This window comes from Rhinopithecus roxellana, chromosome 14 (assembly GCF_007565055.1).
Source record: "Rhinopithecus roxellana isolate Shanxi Qingling chromosome 14, ASM756505v1, whole genome shotgun sequence".
Taxonomy (NCBI): Eukaryota; Metazoa; Chordata; class Mammalia; order Primates; family Cercopithecidae; genus Rhinopithecus; species Rhinopithecus roxellana.
Genome location: NC_044562.1, coordinates 118,921,852 through 118,948,197, shown reverse-complemented (window position 1 = coordinate 118,948,197; position 26,346 = coordinate 118,921,852). Strand labels below are relative to the sequence as shown.

The window sequence follows — 26,346 nt, the reverse complement described above, 5'->3', positions numbered from 1 at the left end:
AAATATTAAAACACAAAAGAGAAGAATGTGGTATTGGTTTCTTAGCCGGTCATCTTCAAGCACACCTGCCAACCAGAAACAGCACATATATAATTCCTGCTTTTTTCCAGATACAATTTCCCTATCTCCATGCTTTTGGTCTGACTTTCCAATGTGAAATTAATTCTAGCAAGATCCACCTTGAACCAAAACTGTGAAGCAGAACAGGCTGGCCTTGGACATCCCTCGACCTCCAGCATCCAGGGTTACACCCCTCTTTGAACCTGGGAGGTTTCCCAGATTTTCCTGATTCTTCTGCTCTACTGGAAAAAATACTTTAAAAAGTAAGCATACTGAATTATTAACCAGAAAAACGAATCCTTATGAAGGTGGTAGCTTGGCAATACATGATACTTTCTAAGGGTCCAATGATAGAAAACCAAATTAAGATGTAATTTGTAAATTAAATCCCTTACAAATAATTAAACTAGTGGTGAAAATTTCCATTCTAGTATCAAGGTGAACAGGAAATTCTTCAGACAATTAGCCTTTCTTTATATATCTGCCAAATCAGCCCATATATTCCTGCTCACATGTGAAGCTGATGCAGATTAGCAGGTTGCATAACCCTTGGCCTATTGCAAATATAATGAGGTGAATTGAAACACTGCCCTTAATAGTGAATCAATTCATTCTAAACCCATTAACATTTTCTTCCAGTTCTAAACAAGGAAAATCTGAATGATTTACTGGAGGTAGCATACTCAAACATCAAATCCTTCAGCAGAACTGAACTTCATTACAGAGAAATGTTTAACTTTCCATGACCAAAACCCAAGTCAAAGGGACAAGAGGTAATTAGGCAACCAAATGCAAAGGTCTGAATGCCACATTTTCACTGAGTGCAATTTGACATATGGATTCTACTACAATGACTGAAAACCCGGAGTGATCGTAAACACTTAGAGAAATAATGTCCTCTTGCCAGAGCATGCCTGAAATAAGACAGAAACACTTTAAGCAAGAAAGAGTAAGTAAGGGGTAGGATAGAAAAAAATGAAAAGAAAGAGTAAGCAACATTTTGGAATGAAGATCTTATTAATAAAATTTTGTGTGAAAATCATGAACCATAGAAAACCTTTATAAACTTGTTCTAGATGATATCTCTGTCCTGACAGGCAGGAGTTTGATTTATCCACCAATATACAATTTGTTCTAAGTGTTATGCCTGACAAATAAGAAGCACAAAAATATTTTTCCATGAATGAATGATTGTAGGTATGAGTGAACGAACAATCTCAGCAACATTAAACCCATTACTGGTATAGGTGGTCAGCACCAATCTTCCCTTAGCATGGTACTATTTTAGCCAGGAGAGATGAGAAAGGGAATACTTAGGAAGAAATATAAGGTTGACAACTGGCCGGGCGCAGTGGCTCATGCCTGTAATCCCAGCACTTTGGGAGGCCAAGGCGGGCAGATCATCTGAGGTCAGGAGTTCGAGACCAGCCTGGCCAACATGGTGAAATTCTGTCTCTACTAAAACTACAAAAAAAAAAGAAAAAAGAAAAAAAAAATTAGCTGGGTGTGGTGGCAGGTGCCTGTAATCCCAGCTACTTGGGAGGCTGAGGCAGAAGAATTGCTTGAGCCCGGGAGGTGGAGGTTGCAGTGAGCCAAGATTGTGCCACTGCACTATAGCCTGGATAACAAGAGTGAGATTCCATCTAACAAAAAAAAAAAGGTTGACAATTGAAGCATACCTAATCAAAGGAACACTGCTTAATGGCGTCTCACTAATACAAATTATCACTATGGCATTCTGTACCTATGGCTAAGAAAACACCCCAGAGCACACAACCTGGGCTACCACTGGAGAAATGAAAGAGAGCAGAAGGACAAAGGGTAACAAGGGGCTCTTTAGATCCCCAGATCTCCAAGTGCTGCCTCTATCCTGGAAACAGTACCTCCACCAGGATGTCAACATTTCCCTGGTTCCAAAACCTTATCTGCCTATGAGACTACCCTGTTGTATCACTTGGCAGCAGAATTTTCTCACCTTTTGTGCTGAATCAAGGTATGGTGTTTCCAGAAGCTAAATAAAGTTATCAAACATCACCCAAGGAAAGAGCCCATGAACTCCTAAAGAAACTTTCATTTAGAGTCATTGTAAATGAAAGCGCTCTGTGGCAATTTATGAGATACAGTGCCCAGAATCATCAAAAGAAGTAGGACCCTGTTGTCCCAGTACATCCTGCCAAAGTTGCCTCCTGATTAAACGAACTCACCGCAGTGCAGAATGTCTTCCAGAGCGGGAGACACTGTTGCCCACAGGTGAGGGCAGGTTGCTCCCTCTGTGCAGGTCCTCGATGGACCTACTCCAGGGCTTTGATTTGTCCACTGAGCTCTCCACAGTACTCTCCACACTTTCAAAGTCAAAACTAAAACAAAAGAGAAATGCCATTGAAGACTGAAAAATTCACATTCACATGTTTAAATGAACAGGTATAACTTGCTGTTCCTACAATACATGTGCACCTTAGTATGGAAAGTCTTTGTAAACAAAGAAGACTGGAAAGGAAATACAATGGAATTTTTGTGGGCTCAGTGTTAGCTTTAAAAATACAGAATGACAAATAATGGGTCTGGCAAAAGAATAGTGGAACAATGAACAGCAAAAATTAAATAGTGATATATTATTTGTATTTTATTTTATAAGGCTTGCTAACTTACCAGTCACTAACGTTGGTATGATGGAAGGGGGAAAAGATCTTACAGCTGTCTTCATTTTGCTTTAACAAGTCAATATGTTAGGCTTATACTAATTTATTCCTACCCATCAATTTTCACTGAGCATTTTCTCCCAGTGTGTTGGCAAGTGTACTTTTCCAAGCATATGTGATACATTACTAGCAAAGTTATGGATTTGCTTTGATTTTGGAATCTCCTCCCAGTGTGGTGCTCTTTAAAGTCAGACTGTTGTTTCTCTGACATTTTTTGAGGTTATTACTCATGTTAACCATGTTAGAATAAATGGCAACTTAAGTTGCTCATTCTTATATAGTTTTAGGAACAAAGTTTTTAAACAGACAGGCTTTTGAGCTCCATACATTCCCCCCTCACAAAGTCAGTAACTCTGCTTTCTCAAAAAAAAAAAAAAAAGGAATTGTATTAATTGTTTCTATCCATTTCAACACCTGATCAGACAGTAGAACAATCAGAAGGCAGCTACACTTAATATCCTCAGGAAAATTTTAGAGGATACTGCAGAAGAAAAAACAATAATACATACAATAAATCTAAGTATAACTTTATAAAAGTATAACTGCCAAAATAAAATATTTGGTTAGAATCTGCATCTGAAAATTGGTGATGACTTTCACCTATAAAAGACTAATCAGAGAGCAGAGACTGACGCACAAAGTCCATGGAGGCATCTGATCACAATTCTGTCATGCCTTTGGCTGCAGGAGGGAATGCTGAACATAAAAGAGTTCGAATGAGGTAATCTAATAAAATTCTAACTGCTAAAAGGAGAAAGCTATCACTGAGATGACAGAAGGTAAGACGAGGAGTTGCATCCTGAAATCACTCGTGGCACTGACGCCCTCGCTAGGCTACTCTGCAGCTCCCATGCCATTCAGCGTGTGTTCCTCTCAGCTCATCCTCACTCTCACACAGCAGAAAAAGGAAACACACATAGAAATGAGTGCTTCTAGGCTGGGCGCAGTGGCTCACCCCTGAAATCCCAACACTTTGGGGAGGCTGAGGCGGGTGGATCATCTGAGGTCAGGAGTTTGAGAGCAGCTTGCCCAACATGGTGAAACCCCATCTCTGCTAAAAATTCAAAAATTAGCTGGGCAAGGTGGCGGGTGCTTGTAACCCCAGCTTCTCGGGAGGCTGAGGCAGGATAATCACTTGATCCTGGGAGGCGGAGGTTTTAGTGAGCCCAGATCATGCCACTGCACTCCAGCCTGGGTGACAGAGTGAGAGTCTATCTCATACAGAAAAAAGAAAAGAAAAGAGAAGAGAAGAGAAGAGAAAAGGAAAAGAGAGGAGAGGAGAGGAGGGGAGGGGAGGGGAGGGGAGGAGAGGGGAGGGGAGGGGAGGGGAGAAGAGAAAAAGAAAAAGAAAAAGAAAAGAGTGCTTCTTCTTTAGGGATGCACTATGAACCTGTTGTCTCATATTTCACAGGCTAGGAAATTGTCACATGCCAAGGAAAAGTAAGAAATTTTTTCAGCCCATTAGTTTAAAGAAAGATGACAAATTATATATCTATATAAAATTTGTTATCTAATGAAAGCCAACCAAAACCAATAAGCAAACAGTGTAAAGCAATTGCTTGAAAAAAAAACTCCACAAAGGTACAAGATTGAGAAACAAAAGCTCTGAATTCTCATATTTTGTGCGCTGTTGTCTTACGCTATAGACTACAGGAATTCCCTCATAGGAGCACCTCCTTTCCTGGTTGGTCTTATGTGAAGGTACATTTGGGAAAGCTGGTTGCCAAGCTCTGTTGTTATGTAGGTAAAGAATTCATTAGAGCCAACAGAAGATATAGCATGCTGTTCTTACCCATTCTTCCTGACATTTCTTAGTCTTCTCTGAATTGCATAAATATCCCTCCAGATTTTAAAACACCCAACAGGGTAGGTAACAGTATTTTCTCTTGGCATATAATATAACGCATAAGGGAGACTTGCAGTGTTTGATGAAACAGAGATAGATAGGAAACATCCTTTGAAGAGCATTTCTCAGGAAGGTAAGAACTCGTCTATTGGTTTTTCTTAGTCCATTCCATGTAATACATGAGAGGTATCAGAACTGAAACCTATCAAGACAGTTTCAGTCAACAGTTTCATTTCTGCATCTATACAATAGGAATAATTATAGCTTTCTCTTCACAAATTCTCCAGGAAATGATGGGGATTATAAGATAACATCTGATTAAGTCTTAGGACTCTTTTGGAGTGAAGAAATTAAAAAAACAGGTTACTGCTTTTAAAGCAAGAATGGAAAAGAAAAACACCACCAAGGCTGAAATGTCTTTCAGTCAAATTAACGAACGAATATTATTGCTTCAATCTGTACGTATGAGTGTGTCTGTGGATACTAGGATGTTTTTTGATTAAAGGAGAAAATGTGGAGAAGACAATGTCTCATTCAGATGTACACTTGTGAGTCTTGTAAATCATTCCGGAAGTCAAGAAAACAGGAGAATTTTAGGAAATAACAAAAACAAGGTTAAATAGGTTGATTTTTCTTTCCTGCTCTGACCCGTCTTTACTCCCCTTCAGTTTATAGGCAGAAAATCAAAACAATACAAATACGTATCAAGGAAAAAGGAATAGCCTCTTGTTACCTCTCCCTTCAGTTACCTCTTGTTACCTTGTTACCTCTCCCTACCCACTATATTTGGTATCTGCTTCTGCAATCATTTTCTATGCATTTACTAGCATATACAAATATACATGGAGACATCATTTTTTTTAAAAAAAGGGAGCCACTCTTTTGTATCACCTAGTGATTTATCACATACTTCTTTCACTGTTAGACTATTCTTCCATATATATAACTTAAGCCCTAAAGAAAGCATTACTTTTGAAAATAAGGGCTCCTTTAAAGGTGATTTTTTTACTCACCTGTTTCACTTCTGCCTTAAAGGCATTTCTAATACCAATTATGTGATTTGTTTTTAGTTACCCAAATAGAAACAAACCTCCCTAAGCCCTAGCACATCTGCTTCTGAGTTTCTGCCCTTTGTGTGGTGTATAACTTTACCACTGAGTTGCATCTGCTGTGACCACAAAAAATTCAAATGCAAGCAAGCCAAGTTTTACTTACGTTACTGCATACTGTGCAAATGAGAGATATTCCACTAGAACATCAAGACCTTTGTTTTCTTCGTTCAAAAATTCTCTGACCCATCTGTTGGGGGGAAAAAAAATCATTGGAGAAATTGATCACATGACCTGCCAAGGAAAGGACACAGTGCAAACTTTTGGTTTTTTTCACCAGAAACTTTCATTGCCTGAAAGGACATAGGGAGGAAGGCCTAGACTACTTCACATGAGGCAGGAGCTTTTCAGATACGGTAACTAAGAAAACCACAACTTTTTAACGTGCAAAAATAAGGGCCAAAAAGTACACGTGGGCCATCTTTACATTTTACTGCTTAGAGGATTTAAGATAATCTGTAAGAAACTTTCTTTAAAGAAGGCACTTGCTTAATGTACTTCTTCCACCACAATTGATCTACAGCCTGTTTGTGGAAAGAAGCAAGACTACGGACAATGAGGCAGACGGGGGACATGACAACATAACCACAAAAATCCAGGCAGGATTCCAAATCCAAGTGCAACTCCTTGGCACACTAAGCTACAGAAACCACTAAACTAGCCAATGAGAGACCAGTGTTTATGGGCTTCTAGAAATTCAATAGGGATAATGATTTGCTTAACTTTTTTCATGAATGTTAAAACCTTTTAAAAAGCTGCAGGCACCGCATACCATCAGCAAGGCCGGCAGATGACAAATATCAGGGTTTTTTAAAAATTCTTTTTTAAATAATAACACCTTGCATTTGAATGGTGCTCCACAGTTCATGGAGAATGTTAACACATTCTTATTTGTTCTTCATAATCATCCTGATAGGGGGTTCGAACACAATCTTTAAGGAGGTAGATGTAAAATGTCACCACCCCCTTTTACAGATTTCCTCCAGTGCATTCATCTTCAAACAACATATGGTACCTGATTAAGCCTTCACTAAGTTTCAAACTCCAACAAATATTAAGTCAAAAGATCTACTACTATCACTGAAATGCCACTTAAGGTACATCTGCCACCTGCATTCCACAATGGTTACTTTCCTCCAGAAACACCAGGCTAAAAAGGTTGACCAGTTATGGACATGATAGCGACTATGGAAGCCGGTTTTGTTAGTTACTAAAAACAGCAGGACAATTCTACTAAGTATCCTTTAAGCATGAGCAACTCCTTGAGGTCTTTGTCTTAAAAGGAAGAAAACAATCCCATGGAATCAGGATACCTGGTTTTTTGTTTGTTTGTTTTAATTTTTGGCAGGGGGAAGGGGTTCTTTGTTTCATCCTCAAGCTCATTCTTTCTTCCAGTCCTGTCATCTCCATGATGCAAACCCAGCCCAGGTCTGCAGGTAGTTCCAGGAGGCAGCAAAGTGGGAAAGTAGAAAGCCTGCCTTGTGTTTTCCCCCCAAGTGCCTCAGAGAGGCAACTGCAAAACCCATGCACTTGGCAAAGCTGCCTGTAAACGTACAGCATTTAATTTAAGAGAGACCTGAAGTGGCAACAGTGGCAAAGAAAATACCACCTGGTAGGCCTCACAAAGTGGCTTTGTTATGAGATCTAGACAAAACTAACGGGGCTGGCTACTGGTGGAGGCTGGAGTTTCCTTTCAAAATAGCCACATACACAATCTCACAGCATCTACTAGATACTTATTTTTTATTTATTTTAATTATTTTCTATGGTGCTAGGTCTCAGGAGACATTGATCACGTTTAAATACTAGTAATTAGAAGCTTAGAAATAGTGAAAAGAATTTTTTCTTTTTTGTGACTGGCTGGAGACTTAAAAGTCTGGAACTCACTATCAAAATCTGATGATTAGAAAATCTTTAAATTCAAGCCCCTTAGCCTTGCTTAGGCTTTTCCATTGGTCTGGTCTATGGGCTCTGATTGTACAATGTAAACTGGCCCTTGGTGGTAGGTGTCTTTTCAATATGAAAAATAATCATGGCAGGGGTGGGGGCAGATTTTTCAGGGCAGTCTCAGTTTCACATATTCTTAGTGGCTCATAAGAACACACGAATTTAGAAGCTAAGAGAAACAGCCACTGTCATTTCTTCTGGTTGATTTTCCAGACGAAGCCTCTGTAGAGTGCAGACCATCCAGAATGCACTCAGTGCCTGCCCTTGTGTCAACCACCGGCTGGCACCTCCATCTCATTTGGAAAGTTCAGCCACCAACTGGACAAGAGGCAAGTGACCTATAAATGAAAAACTAAATTTCTTTAAGGTAGGAAATAGTCAAGTACAGCCAGAGCTATAATTCACTTAACATGCTAATATGCATATGTTTTAATGCAGGGATAAAGAACACTAATTGGCTTCTCTTACTTCACTGCAGTGTCCTTATCCACGCCCCCATCTCCACTTCCTGACTTTGAGTGAAAGGGCCTCGAAGACAATTTTCTGAGTAAAAGGTAACAGCCTGCTGCCTACCTCCTAAAAGGTCAGCGAAAGTATGACATATTCTACCCCTGATTTAATGTCATACAGTTACATCTTTTTCAAAGCTATAAGATCCTCCTCCTGGGATTTGATCTAGTCCTGACACCCCTGGCTGCTTTAGGAAAGAATGAGATCAGTCTTTCAGGGCTGGCTACTTTCCCCATTTTATCAAATGGTATCAGGCTAGCTTAGCAAAGTCATTTCAGCAATAAGGGTGTGGATAAGAAAAAAAGAACCCCCATTTTTCTGTTATCTCAGTCCCTACCCCTTCTTGACTTGGGACTTTCTGTACTGGAGAGAATCAGCCACTTTCAATCAGACTTGAAAGTGAACTTCTACAGAAATGAAAGAGTAAGGAAAGAAAACAGGTAAAGATAAAAACGGGCAACTTTCAAAGCAGTATCTGGAATCTAAAGGCATTCAAAGAATATGGATGCCTCATTTTGCAGATTTATGTAAATGATCATGCAAGGACTATATCATATATTTAGGGTTCCCATAGCCAATTATTTCCATTTCACCTCTGTGCATGCTACACACACTTTTTAATATGTTGCCAATAGGCAAACAGTCTCAAATTGGTTAATTATAGGTTTTGGGAAGTTGAATTATTTCTGACTCTGACAGAATGCATAACTTCCTGAGTGCCTCATGGATTCAATATAATTACCATATGCTGTAAATCTGAATTTAGGCAAATTCTAAATCAGATGCTTAGGAGCTGGAAAAGACAGGGACAATGACAAATAGCTCTGGAAGAAATTGGGTGCAAGGAAGAGATGTAAGTGCCAATGCCAACAGTCACTGTTGTCTTGTAGGCTGGTCACAGCTTGATTTCAAATCTTTGTTCTGTCTCCCCAAATCTTAGAACCTTATTTCTCCTCATATAGGTCTTAAGAGATGTTCCTCCTGGCTTTCAATTTCTAAGATCAAGCCAAGTGGCCCAAAGTTGCACAACAGAAAGGAACGAGCAGTTAACTTCCTTTGCCAGCCTCCTTTAGAGAGAGGTCCTACAGATATATGGTGGGAACTGAAGTTGATGAAAAATCATGAAAAGCAAGAGAAAGAAGCACTGTGCGGATTCAACACTGGTCAGATCTACTCTGTTAGGCAGTGTTGCAAACTGATTCTCAAAGTATAGCCCATACACCACTAGGGGTCCCTGAAACCCTCTCAGGGTGTCTATGAAGGTAAAACTGTTTTCATAAAAATATTAGGACATTGGTTGTTTTCACTCTGTTGACACTGACATTTATAATGCCAAAGAAATACTGTATAAAACTGCTGCAACCAAAGAAGACACCTATTTATTGTATTTGTCACTCTGTGCACTCAGGAGGGGGAAAAAGCCAGTTTCACTTAAGAATGCCCTTAGATAAGCAATAAAAAATACTGATTTTATTAAAGCTTACTCATTTAGTACACGTCTTTTTCATTTTCAGCATGACAAAACAGGAAGCTCACATAAAGTACTTCTGCTACCTGCCCAAGTAGCACGGTTGTCTCAAGGAAAAGCACCTGTGCAACTGTTCGAGTTGTGAGCTGAACTAGCCATTTTTTCATGGAACGTCAATTTACTTGTAAAAATGATTCAGTTTGGGGTATGTGGCAGTTTGGGGTATGTGGTGATTCAGTTTGGGGTATGTGGCAGACATTTACTCACATATGAAGTGAGCCCGTCCTTTCAGGGACAATACAGTATTTGTTGTTGATGACCAACTTTGAACTTTCAAACAAAAATTAGAATTCTGGAAAACCTGTATTCACCACCATCAGTTTGACAGCTTCTCAATACTTAAAATATATTCTAATCAGACTGGTGGTTATTAACAAATGTGATTTTTAAAAATATTGCAAAGTGATATACTTCAACATTTGAGAAACATGATTTCACTGAGTTATTCTAATCTTCCAAATGACTAATGCATGATGTTAAGAAATCATGTCCCAAGTTCACATATGGATAAAAAGACCCAGTTAAAGTGCAAGACAGTACAAAGGATTTTTTGAGACAGGGTCTTACTCTGTTGCCCAGGCTGAAGTGCAGTGGCACAATCATGACTTACTGCAGCCTCAACCTCCTGGGCTCAAGTGATCCTCCTACCTCAGCCTCCTGAGTAGCTGGGACTACAGGCTCATGCCACCATACCTGGTTAATTTTTGTATTTTTTATAGAGACAAGGGTTCACCATGTTACCAAGGCTGGTCTCAAACTCCTAGGCTCAAGCCATCCTGCCCACCTCGGCCTTCCAAAGTTGCTGAGACTGCAGGCCACTGTACCTGGCCAGTGGATTTTAATATAACAAAGCACAAAAAGTTCATTGATATGATTTCAGACTCTACATTATAGCTATCTGTAAGAATCAGTTACCAGTTGTTCAATTTTGGGGGTATTACAAAAAAAAGAATATCCACAATTATCTGAAAAGACCATTAAAAAAACTCATCTCTAAGTGTGTATATGTATAAGACCCAACTTTCTTCATATACATCAATCAAAACAGATCACAACAAACTGAATGTTGACTCAGGAGAATCTAGCTGCCAACTATTAACGAGTTTTTAAAGAGATTTGCAAAAATTAAACCAATGCGGCCTGTCACCAATTTTTTATTTGAAGAATATTTTTCATAAAACACGTCATTTAATTTATAATGTTAATATTTATATTAATATATAACATTTATTTTATATTTACATATTTAAATTAAATTTTATTAAATGTTTTATTAAAGACATTTCAAATATATTGGTTTTAATTTCTAATATTGTAAACATTAATAGATTTGACCCATCTAAACAAAAGATTATAGGGGTTCAAAAATAATTTAAAAGTATAAAGGCATTCTAAAACCAAAATAAAATGTGAGAACTGCTGGATTAGGTAACAAATTTTAGAAGTGACTATATCTAGGCTCAAATCTCGGTGCTTCTAACTTGTGTGGAATTGAGCAAGGTACTTAATAAATGACCCTCAGTATTCTCATCTGTAAAACAGCGATTCAGGGGTAATGGTCAATAAGATTTTTGTAGGAAATACACAGAATAACAAATGTCAAGCACCTAACACAGTGCTTAATAAATAACAAAATGATTATAACCTTGATGGTTTCTAAAAAAGTACCATCTAGGAATAAGTTAATCATAAGGCAGCTTGATGCACACATACACACCCATACATGTTGTATGCATGTTAAAAGCAGCCTTTGTCACTCTCCTGTCTTTCTTCTTTTGGCCTGGCTCAGCCAGCACTGATTCATAAAGAAGTCTGGCGGGCAGGAGAGAAGACGACATTAACTAAGCAGTTCCTCAGTGTCTTCCCTTTTCTGCAAACCTCCTTCCCCTCCTTGCCAACTTGCCACATTCCTTCTGCAACCTCATGCCTGTTCTCTCTACACCACAATAAGAAAGTGAAATGAGCATCTTTCAGAACTTCTGTGACCTTCCACTGAGGATGGAAAGTAATTTTCTATCATTATAGGCAGCTTTACTACAATAAATTCCCTGCAAGGAGAGACAGCGTACACATCAGTTCCACAGAATAGAGCTGGTAAATCTGTCCACTTCACCCTCACCACCACTTAAATCCTATCACTCTGACATCTTAAGCACCATGGCATCTGCCTACTCACACTGCATGGCCAGTGTGTTCTAACACTACGTGGATCATTTCAAGGGTATTTCAAGTAATTTCAAAAGCTTAGATAAGTCATAATCCAATTCTTCTCTATTATTATAGTTCCTAGGAGTAAGTGAATGAGATTATTTCTAGTCTAATTCTTATTTCAATTTGACTCAAAGAAAATTAATTTTCTTTCTCAGAAGATTGTTCCATTTATAGAGTTTTAGGCTTATATCAAAACTCAGAACAAGCCCTTTGCTTGACAAAGCTGCAGCTTAGAATGTTATCTCGGTAAAGCTCAAGTCTTTAACCTTGAAAAGCAAACATGTGCCCAGAACAACTTTTTTTCAGGACAAGTAGATTGTAAATGCAATCCCTCCTTTTTAATTTCTGGGAATCATAATCTCCTGGGTGTCAGGATCATTTTAGATAAAGATGATAACGCTCTCTGCCTTAGGGAATTCCTTAGAGATATATAATACTGTTGAATACTACAGATATTATTTGCAACAAGCATAACAAACAACTATCATATATTGAGTAACTATCAAGTTTCAGACCTTTTATTAGGTCTTTATAAGTTATGTCATCTAATCCTTACAACATTCCTATGATGTAAGTCTTATCATACTCATTTTATCAATGAGAATTTAACTTGGGTCATATAGTAAGTACAGAAAACTTATGTAACTTATCTAAGGCCAAATAACTAGAAAGCAGCATAGCAAAAATTTGAGCAAATGGCACTGATTTTTTGTTTTTATTTTTTGAGACAGGGTCTCACTTTGTTACTCAGAGAGTGCAATGGCTGCTCACTACTGCCTCGAACTCACGGGCTCAATTGATCCTTCTGCCTCAGCATCTCAGGCACTGCAGGTACGTGCCATTGTGACTGGCTAATATTTTATTTTTTTGTAGACACGAGGTCTCACTATGTTACCCAAGCTGGTCTCAAACTCTTGGGCTCAAGTAATCCTCTGCCTCGGCCTCCTGAAGTGCTGAGAATACAGGCGTGAGCCACCACACTCAGCCCTGAATGATCTATCTATTACAGTATGTTAAACAGAACAATAAAATATATGGCTTCCTCATATAGCACCTTGCATTTCAAGAATTCTTCATTTTAGTAACTAATTGTTTTAGTCATTATTGAGTAATTTTTCAGAAGATATCCCTATCAAGTGAGATCAAGCCAGTTAGTTTACTTAACAAAGAGTGAGTTCAGGTTTAGCTTTTCAGGACAGGCAAGATGGTCAAACTATGGTTGTGTGGTTTTACTTCATGTAAATTTATGCTAGTGATTGCTTGCATACAATCGGACAATGCATCTCCATCAATTTTTCTGCTGCTAAAGCCAAGGCTTTCAGAGTCCCTCACATAGGTGGTGGGCGAGGGAAAACTTCACCCGGTAAAGATGAAACAAACGTAAGAATCTTTCAACATGCCTATAGTATCCTCAACAACAAACCACTCCAATTGCTTGCAGACTGCACTGGCTTCAACCCAACCAAGGTTCTTCTATTCAGCCAAGTTTGTGTTGGAAATGATCATCTTCCTTTTGTATTTGATGGTCAATTTCACGTTACTTCAGCAATGCTTAAAGAAATGCTTTTTTTTTTTTTTTTTTTTTTTTTTGGTGAGATGGAGTCTTGTTCTGTCACTGAGGCTGGAGTGATCTTGGCTCACTGCAACCTTCACCTCCCAGGTTCAAGTGATTCTTCTGCCTCAGCCTCCCAAGCAGCTGGGAGTATAGGCATGCGCCACCACGCCTGGCTAATTTTTTGTATTTTTAGTAGAGATGGGTTTCACCATGTTGGCCGGGATGGTGTCAAACTCCTGACCTCAGGTGATCCACCCACCTTAGCCTCCCAAAGTGCTAGGATTACAGATGTGAACCACTGCACCCAGCGTAAGAAATGCTTTTTGACAATTTGTAGATATCCTGGTTGCAGCTCATTCCACCATTTTCAGTTAAAAGGGCCAAAGGCCTAGGGTTGGACCAAACAAAATCGAATCTAGCTCCTGATCCATAAATATTGGAAAGTATTTAAATGTCCTTAGTTTAAATGCCCAAAAGTATTAAACTACCACCATCTTCATCTCCAGCAGAGAAGCCTCATTGCTTTGATCCCAGATCTCTGATAATCTTATTTACTTTCAGGGAAACGGCTGCCAGCATAAGTCATACAGGAAAAGCAATAGAGCAACTTGAGCCAAAGCACCTGGCTCTACAGCTGTAGACTTTGTGCAATTCACTCACCTTCTCTGGTCTTTAATTCTTTTAATCTGTAAAATGAGGCATTAGGCAATTCTTAATTTCTCTTCCAGTTCAAAAATCATGACTCTATCATTCTTTGTTCTACAGCTCATTTTCAGGGACAAAGTCTAGAATTAATTCATTTTCTGAATATTTCATTCTCAAGGTGACAAACCTGTTAGTTATCATTTAAGAAATGCACATTCTTACCCAAGTTCCATCACCTATCAATCAAAATAGCATTTCTACAATTTCTAAACGTTTATTTTGAAATAACTATGCTAATTAACCATTTGAACGACTTACAGCAGTCTGAAATAAAGTTTTATCTACATAATAAATCCACATCAAGTCCTTACTTAACCTCAAATAACATTATTTCATTATGACATTGATGAGGGGGGAAAAAGGTTTTATAACATCATTTCACTTAAACTCATGGTTTCCAAGAACCTATCAATGACAGAGGACTTACTGTATGTTACAGGATACTGTGTAAAACTAAAGCTCAATACATATACATGAAAATTCATTTCCAATAGACTTGCAAAGAATGTCATGGGAAAATTCTAAAAGATCTAAAAGTCGATAGTCCTCTCATTGTAAAGCTCAAAGAATCAAAACCAAAGGGGTTAAATAGCTTGCGCAATGTTACGCAGGTGCTTTGGGCAGAAAGGGGGTTACAAAATGGGATACCTGGTATCATTCTGCCTCAGAGAGAAGCCATCTTATTTGAAGACATGGTACAATTAGGCCACCCAGGGGTAAGGGAGAATATAATACCGCTATACTTGCCTGAGGCAAAGCAACCATGTTGTTGCCTGAAAGAAACTCAGAATGCTTAGTACAGAGATTCCCTGAACTTTATTTTCCCAGAGTGGATTTACACTTCATGGTCCTGAGGTTTTGAGATGTATGAAAAAGAGACTGAGAATGTGTCTGAGTGCAATGACATGAGTCAAGTGACATTATTCCAGCTTCCGTCCCCTTCTGGCCAGAAACTCTAGAGAATTAACGAAAGGGAAATAAACTAGCTTCAACTCAGCAACTTGGAGAACTACAGTAAAAGCTTAGAGATTTTCCAAGATCTCAGTCTACATCTACTGTTGGGAGTTCCTGATTTGCCAGAGAATTGTTATGCAAACATGAAACCAAGTGTTCATATTTACTGCACCCGCACAAAGAAATATAGAATTGTTATGAATTCCAAATCAAGGACTATCTGTCTTGCTTCTGCTGATTCTTGGGCAGTAAGTAATTTGAGTACTAATAAAGGTTTCATCTACTAAAATCTCAGTCTTTTAATTTATAATGAACCATAAGGAAGCTCAATTCTTTGGATATGATTCAGTTATTTTGTAAAGTGTCCAAAAGCTTTAGAGCTAAGATGTTAAAGGGGTATACTTACCCAATGTGGTTGGTTCTTAAAGAAATTTCCAGTTCTCTTAGCACTTGTGTAGATTCTTGAACACGCCGTCTGAATTTCTATAATTTAACAACACATATTCACACAAAGTATTTTAGCAACTGCTATAACTGAAGCTCAGTTATAATAAATTTAACACAATATGAAAAATATCTTCACTTCTAAAATGGGCTTCCCTCCCTTTTTTTGTCGCAGAGCACACACATTTCCCTCACTATGAAAATTAGCTACTGAGAAAGGACTAGAAAAAGTCCTTGTTTTAGAAAAAGACACACAAAAATGTGTCTTTCAGCAAGTAGATTTTATATTCCTAACCCCCACACACAACAATATTCACCAGTATTCCTATGGGTCAGGGACCCCAGTACTACCTCCAGTTTCAATGATTCATTAGTAGGACTCAAAGGACTTGGCGGCATACAGTCACACCCGTGGCTATGACATATTACAGCAAAAGAATACAAAGCAAAATCAGCAAAGAGAAAAGGTTCATGGGATAAAACGTGCAGGAAACCAGGTGCAATCTTCCAGGAGTCCTCTCCCCGAGGAGACACAAATGACAACATGCATAAAGCTCATTAGAGACTCAGTGGCCAGGTTCTTATTGCAAGGTGTTAATATACACCTCTCTAGCCTCGTGATCCTAAATCATTTCCAAGATACCAATGGGCTACATTGCACATCAGTCCTTTGGAACACATTTTCCTACAGAAATATTTATTTAAAGCGACAGTCTCAGGCCACTTTGAAGGAAGAAAATTTGATGTCAGCACCTCTTAAGCAGAGTTTCAGGCTATCTGTGCTACGAACCTGAACCACCTTTATGTTACACTGCTTACAGGAAAGAGCTTTGAGAATTCTGGCTGAGGATATAAAGGACCTCTCTCCTCTGCTGCCACAACTGCAGTGGACATAGAGTCCTTCAGCTCCAAGAACAAGAAGAAAAGGAAGGAGGATGGAAGTGAGGATTCCAGAATGTGGGGTGGCAAGAGCTACGCCCACACTTGGGACTTGGTGCCCAATGAAAGCCTGAAGCACGGCTCAGCACAGCAGGCTCCTGTTAACCTGTCGTCTTCTTCTGAAAGCCCCTGGCTTCCCCACCAGCTGCTTCTAAGCAGGGCCCCCAAGGAAGAAGATAGTCTCACAGTTCCTCCGTAAATGCCATTCCCAAGACAACCTAAAGAGACCGTGTCAGGTTTCCAGAATCCAAGTATAGTAAGAAATAGGAAACAAAAATATCCCCAATGTGATGGAAAAAAGAGAGGCACTCCCCTCTTCTGTTGAAACAGGCCTAAGAAATGGTGGCATACTTGAGAGTTTGGAGGGCACCCAACCCCAGAGCTTCCCAGACCACTTCCCAGCAGTGAGGAGGCGCTGCACAGTACTTGGCTTGAAAAGGCAGTAATGGCCAAGCTTAGTGGCTCACACCTGTAATCCCAGCACTTTGGAAGGCCAAGGTGGGTAGATCACCTGTGGTCAGGAGTTCGAGACCAGCTTGGCCAACATGAAGAGATCCCGTCACTATTAAAAGTACAAAAATTGGCCAGGCGCGGTGGCTCAAGCCTGTAATCCCAGCACTTCGGGAGGCCGAGATGGGCAGATCACGAGGTCAGGAGATTGAGACCATCCTGGCTAACACGGTGAAACCTCGTCTCTACTAAAAAATACAAAAAACTAGCCGGGCGAGGTGGCGGGTGCCTGTAGTCCCAGCTACTCGGGAGGCTGAGGCAGGAGAATGACGTAAACCCGGGAGGCGGAGCTTGCAGTGAGCTGAGATCCGGCCACTGCACTCCAGCCTGGGTGACACAGCGAGACTCCGTCTCAAAAAAAAAAAAGAAAAAAAATACAAAAATTAGCCAGGCATGGTAGCACATGCCTGTAATCCCAGCTACTCGGGAAGCTGAGGCACGAAAATTGCTTGCACCTGGGAGGAGGAGGTTGCAGTGAGCCGAAATCGTGCCACTGCACTCCAGCCCGGGTGACAGAGCAAGACTCCATCTCAAAAAAATAAAAAAAGAATGGGGGCAAGTAGTGCAGGATGGGCAGCTAAAGGTGTTCTTGCTCTTTAAACTCTTCCTTGGAGCTAAAAATTAGGAATAGAGTAGAGGAGAGTCAGTAGGATGGAGCAGGCAGTCTGCTATGTCTATAGAGAAGGCAAGAGAAAGGAGACAAAAAATTCTAGGGTCTCTGGTCACACAGCTAAGGCAACCATTTCCAGATGTGCTGGCTGTTCCAAAGTGGCCACTCCCATGTCAGAGTCCTAAGTCTTGAGCTGCCTGCACAGGTGGTTGTCAGAAAATAACTCAGCCTTCCAAGCTCTGTGTTGTGCGCACTTCTGACTCATTCCCTGCAGCCTTTGCTTCTGCTGGGCCCCTGATATGCTTTGGATATTTGTCCCTTTCAAATCCCACATTGAAATAGGACCTCCAATGTTGGAGGTGGGCCTAGTGGGAGGTATTCGGGTCACGGGGGCAGATAGCGCTTGAACTGCTTGGTGCTGTCCTCGCGATAATAAGTGGCTTCTTACTCCGAAGAGTTCCTGTGAGATCTGGTTGTTTAAGAGAGGCTGGTACCTCCTCCCTCTTGCTCACCATGTGACACGCCTACTCCCCCTTAGCCTTCTGCCATAATTGTAAACCCCCTGAGGCCCTCACTAGAAGCAAATGCCAGCACCACACTTCCTATACAGCCTAAAGAACTGTAGGCCAAAATAAACCTGTTTTCTTCATAAATTACCCAGCCTTAAGTATTTCTTTATAGCAATACAAAGGAACTAACTAACACCCAGCCCCTAATGCTGCCTTCTGCTTCCTCGCGGCAAGGTCATCCCTTACATATGCCATCAGGCACAAGGGCACCCAGTGTAGCACTGAGGATATAGCAGAGTATAAAAGAAGGTCTGCTGAAGGGCTAAGAGCTATGTATCGAAACCAGGCAACTATATCAAAACATGATGAGGTAATAATAACAGCAGCAGCGCTAGCATTTTTGGGCACTGACTATGCTACCTAGGCACTACCCTTCTGCAACAGCCTGATAACAGAGGTAAACTAAACTGACTTTACTCCTGTATTACATTATCTTAGGAACAGCTCAATTTTTGGTTAGATTCTAGGCCACAGGAAGTCTTGGAGTCCACTTCTCTAATATGTACACAATGAGTGCCAACACTTTGCACTTCTAAAATGTGTCCAGAATGCTTTAAACTGAAGAGAAATTATGTGCCGTTGGGAAGCCAGAGAGGATCTGTGAGCGGTCTGTACTATTCTCGCTTCCCTCCCCATCAAAGGAGGCCTGGGATGAGCCCACAGAGGCAGCTGAGCCCAGGTTGAGCCCTACAATAGGTTTCATCTCACAACTGCAGCGCCAGCAAGGGACCAGACTCCTTTAAACACAGACTAATCACTTCCTGGTATTAAATAAGGAGGCTGGTTTGAAGAGTTCTGTTCATAGAGATATCTAATTTAGGCTCTTCCTTTCCTGCCCTAGAGGTTTCATTTAAAACTATTTAGAAGATAATCTAAATAGAAAATGTTTAAAAAAAATTTTTTTAAAAAGCAAATTAAGTATCTTCTACTCAATTTGCACAAAAGATTAACGAATCAAGTATTCGAGGACTCCAGACACAGTTAAAGGAAAACTGCCCAGCCTAGACTGTCTGGCTGAAATTTAAAGCCCCGATTTGAAATCTTTTTCTCCCCCACCATAATACAGCTGAGAATTTTAAGCTCATTTTAACTGCAAGCCATGTCTTATTTCAACAAATCTCCTTTTTTTTCCAGGCTCTAAGCATTACAATTATGTTGTGTAGAACAGATCATTTCCTCCTGCCAGCTCCTGACAGAATTAAAGCAGGGGTGGTTAATCCACCATCCATTTTACTTTTTCTGAGCTGAATGACTGATCTTGAAAGATGAGGCACAGACCAAACATGGCTATTCAGGTGAACGCACATGGGCCAGGGCAGAAATGTCGGGAATGAAGGCCCAAACAGACATCTTTTGTCCTGCTCCAGTTTATTATTTGTGAGGAAGCAAACATTTTCTGGGAAGCTTATTTGTTGTTTTGCTTCACTTTGTTCTCTTTGCCTAAACCCAAAAACAACTGATCTAAAGGAAAACTGGAACTGTGCCAGGAGGAAGCCCACCTCATCCTTCTAAGCATCTTCCTCCACGTGGGGTATGGAAATGGGGGCCTAAGCAGCACTCTCTAGGAGTGTGCATATTTTTTCCTTTCTATTTAGAACTGGAAACATGTGGAAGGAATCTTTTGGAAGTAGGATGAATTCTACATGAGGAAAGGTCTCAGGTCTCCGTCTTCTGTATAAATATCAGCATCTCTGCCACACTCAGCTCAGGGTAAGCATTAGGGCTCAATGCTGAGGTCTGAGCCATCTAGCCTGAAGGTTACAAGTCTGGGGATTTCAGAAAACATTTAGAAATCAATTCTAAAATAGGATCTTCCTGTCCCTTTGCAAAGAAATAGTGCAGAAAAACACCCGTCTGGGAATGTGTTTTGTGTACATGACTGTGTCTTTATTTATTTATTTTTCTTTTTGAAACGCAGTTTTTTGTTCTTTTTGCCCAGGCTGGAGTGCAATGCACAATCTCGACTCACTGCAACCTCCGCCTCCCGGGTTCAAGGGATTCTCCTGCCTCAGCCTCCTGAGTAGCTGGGATTACAGGTACCTACCACCATGCCCAGCTCATTTTTGTAGTTTTAGTAGGGATGGGGTTTCACCATGTTGGTCAGGCTGGTCTTGAACTCCTGACCTCAGGTGATCCATCCACCTCGGCCTCCCAAAGTGCTGGGATTATAGGCGTGAGCTACCGTGCCCGGCCTGGGTGTATCTTCCTTTACAGACCTCTTTAAACTGATGACATTAAGACTGCCACGTTCTTAGGGAAAAGGAGGAATGAGAAAAATTAACAAGAACTGAGCAACGGTTTCATTTGTAGGACCTGACAACAGATCTTTTGAAAAGAAATGTGTGTGCCATGGCTGGGCGCGGTGGCTCAAGCCTGTAATCCCAGCACTTTGGGAGGCCGAGACGGGTGGATCACGAGGTCAGGAGATCAAGACCATCCTGGCTAACACCATGAAACCCCGTCTCCTCTAAAAAATACAAAAAACTAGCGGGCGAGGTGACAGGCGCCTGTAGTCCCAGCTACTTGGGAGGCTGAGGCAGGAGAACGGCGTAAACCTGGGAGGCGGATCTTACAGTGAGCTGAGATCCGGCCACTGCACTCCAGCCTGGGCGATAGAGCGAGACTCCGTCTCAAAAAAAAAAAAAGATATGTGTATGCCACATTTAAGAGGGGAGAAGTATCAATGATATTTTGACAGGTACGTTCCTGGATTCAAGGTTGTGTCACATTCAAATCACATATGACATACAGCCAGCAATGAAGTTCTGCACTCCACTGTCATCATCACTACTAGATTTTATTTTCCCTTGTCTACATATTAACCGTAAGAGAAAGGCCCAGGAAACTTCCAAAAGGAAATAATAGCTGTTCTCCTTTGCTGGACTTTTTTTTATTGGGGTGGGGATAGGGGGTGAGAGGAGGAAGAGTTAGAGTAGAAGATAAAGAAAAAAAAAATTTTTTAATACAAGCATCAAGAGCCCTGGAAATAGTGGCTAACTAGGTAAAGTATACCGTTCTTTTCTCATAAATCTCACATTGAAACAACAGAGAGAATCAGCCTGAGATATTTTCGCTGGAGCATTGAAAGCAAGAGTTGTAGAAGGTCAACAGAAAAACAAGCGCTATCTGGTAAAGCACCCCTCCACCCATCTTGAGCAAGGACAGCTCTGCCCTGAGACATCCCAGGACTGATTCAGGCCCGCAGGGCCGTACCAGGCTACATGCTTTACCACAAGGCATCAGTTTAAACCAATTGTGTGGCTGCACAAAGCACGGCTTGTTTGTAAAAGGAGAGAGTCTGTTGAGAATGGAATCAACTATTCTCTGCTTACCTTCTCAGGCCAGGGGCAGGGGTTGGGGTGGATAGGAGGGGAGCTGCTAAAAGCATCAACACAGGATGTGAGTGCACAGCTGGGATGACAAAGGCCCAGTGATTTTTTCAAGGTCTCTGGAAATGCACCAAGGCATAAAAAACTGAAAGGCAAGTATTCCCTTTGCAAAGCCTACTCTTGTAGGGGCCTAAACACCTCTGGACTGCACTTACTGCCCTGTGTAATTGGAAATAACAGTGATTCAATAACCATCAGAGGCATGTGACTCTCATGTCAGGAAAGAACTTTTATACACATCTTCAAGTGAGAAGGGTGTTTTTTTTCCTTTGTCTTCTTACGTTGTTGGTCTCCCAAGGTTGTTTTTTGTGGAGGCTCTGGCAGAGGCTCTAATGCAGAGGAAGGAAGGTCTCTTCCAATGCAGGAGGATTCTGCTCGCTAATAAAGAAGCAACAACAAAGAGTGTAAACAAATCCATCTTACCTTCCTGGTTACAGCTGGATCCAGATAGCCTTTGAGCTTTTGAATGTATGTATGGGGAGGATTCTTTACCTGGAATCGTTCCTGCAGAAAGCACAAAAGTCAAAAGTATGAAAGGTATGAAGCCATGACACAGCCACATCAGAGTATGTTACCAAAATATGACCAAAATGCATCCACAGTATAAATGTGGCCCTGTGAGCAGTCATTATGTACTAATTGTTTTGCATCTTGGTGGTAGATGTGATCCCCTCTTTGCATAGGAGGAAAACTGAGGCTCAGAGATATGCAGAACTCTGTTTGATGACACTGCTGGTCACAGATACATGTGGGTTTGAACCTACATCTGCTCAACTCCAGAGTCAGTACTGCTTTCTCCACAGGGCCCTGCAGCTTCCGTTCTAGGAACGGTGCTTTGCCCAACCTGTTTCAGGTCCTCCTTCAGCAGGTCTTCAATCTTTTGCGTATTCTCTTGAATATCTTCAATGTTGGCAAATCTTTCTCTTTTGGATATTTATTTTATCTTTGAAAATAACAAAACATTTGACCCAAACTGATACAGCTAATTTTTTTCAAATATGAGCAATGAGTCAATTGCTAAATAACTGGAATGGGGGAGTGTGGGTTTGCGTGGATACACATGTGTGTGCCATCATGAATGGATTCCAACCTGGAAGATCCAAAAGTATCCTGAGCAAAGGCAGTCACTGGAATAAGCATGAACATACATAATACACCGTCCAAGGTGATATCTGAATGTAGGTCAGAGGTGGGGCCCAAGAATCAACATTTCTAACATGTTTTATGCTAATACTGCCAAAAGAGGAACCATTCTTTGAAAAATTCACACCATGTGTTTCAGGTTTTATAGACCCTAATGTCCAAAGCAGAACAGGCAACAGTAAAAACCTGGGTAGAAGCCACATGTCCACAAACCATAAAATGAACAAGTACTTATATTTACATTCATACAATGGTATACTAGATTACAATGAAAACAAGCCATGTACTGCATGCTCCTATGAATGGATCTCACAAACCTGATGGTGAGCCAAGAAGAACACCTGATTTCATTTCTTCACACTTATAAAATAGGCAACATTAAACTTTAATGGTTACAGATACATACTCAAGTGGTAACACTATACATATAGATATATGGTTTTATATTGTGTGTATATATGTATACTTGGAGATGATCAGCCTGAAAGTCATGGTTGGAAGACTGAAGTGGGGAAAGTAGTAATCAAAAAGGGGAAATATGGCACATTCGTAAGAGGCCAGCAGTTCTATTTCTTGATCTGAGTAGCAGTTACAAAGATGCTGGCTTTATACTACTTATGATGCTGGTTCTCGGGCTTAACTACATTTTCTATATAGATGCTGTATTTCTCACAAAAAAAGTTTAAATCAGCTCTAAAGGAAAAAACAGATTCATCAAGAAATGAGGACAAGCCTGCGTAACATCGTGAAACCCCCTCTCTACCAAAAATACAAAAAATTAGCTGGGTATGGTGGTACATGCCTGTAGTCCCAGCTATCCAGGAGGCTGAGGTGGGAGAATCACCTGAGCCCAGGAGGTCAAGGCTGCAGTGAGCCCTGGTTGTGCCACTGCACTCCAACCTGGGTAACAGAGCACGACCCTGTCTAAAAAAAAAAAAAGAAAGAAAGAAAAAGATAAGAAAAAAAGATATGAGGATAATCTTTATCATGTTCTTTTCTACCTACAACCCCAAAAGGTATTTTCTTACTTTAATTCTTTATAATCTGATTATCGCTTACTCCACAATGGAATTTTTTGGTATTTCCTCTGACAAGTGGCCAGCATGTGCATGCATTTGTTTATCCCACAGAAACTTGTACTTCTCCAACACAGGGAACCAGAACATTCTGCATGGTCCACTGAAGCCTTGCTTGCTTGTAGATTTCAAAATGCTAAAGGTCACTGTAATAATACTGAAAAGATAATCTTATTATTTAAAATCTATATTTGTTGTTTATCCTTGAAAATAGGGGGAAATGGTTTGTAGTAGGACACCTATTAATATTTTCCCTTTATTTAAAAACAATCAGGAAGAATTTTGTAGTATATGAACTGTATCTCAATAAAGCTGCTTTTAAAAAAAAAAAAAAAAAAAAAAGAGCAGTGGCCGGGTTCGGTGGCTCAAGCCTGTAATCCCAGCACTTTGGGAGGCCGAGACGGGTGGATCACAAGGTCAGGAGATCGAGACCATCCTGGCGAACACGGTGAAACCCCATCTCTACTAAAAAAATACAAAAAACTAGCTGGGCGAGGTGGTGGGTGTCTGTAGTCCCAGCTACTCGGGAGGCTGAGGCAGGAGAATGGCATAAACCCAGGAAGCAGAGCTTGCAGTGAGTTGAGATCCGGCCACTGCACTCCAGCCTGGGTGACAGAGCGAGACTCCGTCTCAAAAAAAAAAAAAAAGAGCAGCATACTTTTTCTAATGATTCCTCCAAATATTCTATCTTGAGAGCAATTTCTAAGTAATTCACAACTATTCAACATCTCGAGTGCCATCACTGTGTCTGTGTATAAATTCCTTTTTTAAAATCACCATCACTTCACCAAGGAATCAGAGGGGATCCTATTGCCATGGGGATTTAGCAGTAGTCCAGCTGAGGGCTAAAATAATCACAAAAGCTCAGAAAAATGAACTGATGAGCTATCTAGAAGCCAGTCATTATTTCCAACCTCATGTATGACAACAGCTGATGCCAGACAGATATCAGAATATAAATATCACCCTTTTAAATAATATAATTCCAATTATTCAAAAAAATTTATTTGAGACAGAGCCTCACTCTGTCACCCAAGCTGGAATGCAGTGGCACAATCACAGCTCACTGCAGCCTCGACTTCCCAGGTTCAAGCAATCCTCCCACTTCTGCCTCCTAAGAAGTTGGATCTATAGGTGCAGGCCACCACGCCCGGCTAATTTTCTAAAGACAACATATCACCATGTTGCCCAGGCTGGTATCGAACTCCTGGGCTCAATTTTATTTTTACAATAATAAAATTTGGTGGAGTAGCACATGTAACACATTAGCATTCACTCATTTAGTGAGCCCTATCTTTGACGGTCAGTAAAGGCAGCTTTTCTTCATTTCCTACTTGGGACTGTGGCGACTCAGAGGCTTACTCAAATACACACATTTGCTGGTCCTGTTGACTGGACTATATTTCCTTAGGACCTTAAATTATGAACAAGGTCTACATGTAATAAACTCACACTTTTTCACATATGCTTATTTAGTATTTGTTGCTGTATTCCACATATTTTTCATTTGTTTGAGCAGCTTACTGACATATTTCCAAGAAAGAGAAAATAAGGAAGCCTCATGCTTTAAAACACAGTTGGTCCACACTGCATCTACTTCTAAGAAAACTCGGGTGCCGCCATTTGCCTTGGCACGTCTGCCCATCTCTTCTTTCTACCTCCACTGCTGCCATGGAACCCATAAAAAAGCTTGTGCCAAATGGGGAGAAGGGGGACAGAAAAAGAAGGTTCTGAAGTTCACTCTTGATTCCACTCACCCTCTATAAGATGGAATCATGGAAGCTGCCAATTTTGAATGGTTTTTGCAAGAGGATCAAAGTGAACGGAAAAGCTGGGAATCTCAGTGGAGGGGTGGTAACTATCGAAAAGAGCAAGATCACCAAGACTTCTCAAGTGCCTTTTCAATTCATGCTGATAGTTGATCATGACTAAAGAATATTTTTGTTCCTAAGAATAACATTTCTACACAGTGCAACTCAAGTTGGTGACTTAATAAAGGTACTTACATCATTGATGTCGAACAAGCAGGCAACTAGCTCCTGAAAATAACATGGGATATGAAGCAGTTTTTAAAAGTATGGGTAACGGAAAACTGCCAACCAAAGCAGTTTCGACTTTTAATACAATATCTAAAATTCTAATATTTAGAGGGCAAAATATATTAATTCACATAAATAGGATGCCTATAATCCATCTGAAGTGCTTCAAAATAAATATGTTTGGCAAGGTGCTGAAATTCTCTTACGTATTTTCCCAATGTTTCTGTTGTTCACATTGGCCACGTTGAAGACAGAGAGAAAAGGTTTGGCAAATCAGGTGCTGAATTTATAACTCAAACAGTGGTTCCTTTAGATATTAGACAGGCAACCCCAAGTTTTACAGAAACAACTGGGGCTTTGTATTCTTCCTCTGTAACAGTTTTATTTGAATCCCTGGATGTAGGCTGAGTTTTCTCTTCTCTTCTCCCTCTCTCCTTCTTTCGTGGTTCTCACGAAAGTTTTATATGAGTTTTATTTAAGAACTTATAAAAATACAGTCAGGT

The 26,346-nt window shown here is 40.4% G+C and overlaps 1 protein-coding gene across 5 annotated transcripts in view; it reads right to left on the bottom strand.

Annotated features, from left to right (window-relative positions):
- The window catches only part of FMNL2 (formin like 2), a 317,675-nt gene that overhangs the window by 85,689 nt on the left and 205,640 nt on the right, over positions 1–26,346 (bottom strand). For all 5 annotated transcript variants that reach the window (XM_010372898.2, XM_030916860.1, XM_010372899.2 and 2 more), the window contains exons 3-6: positions 22,009–22,089; positions 15,531–15,607; positions 5,821–5,904; positions 2,265–2,417 (exon numbers count right to left, since the gene is read on the bottom strand). In XM_010372898.2, the coding sequence (XP_010371200.2) occupies positions 2,265–2,417; positions 5,821–5,904; positions 15,531–15,607; positions 22,009–22,089 (395 nt within the window). The remainder of the gene's footprint in view (positions 1–2,264; positions 2,418–5,820; positions 5,905–15,530; positions 15,608–22,008; positions 22,090–26,346) is intronic.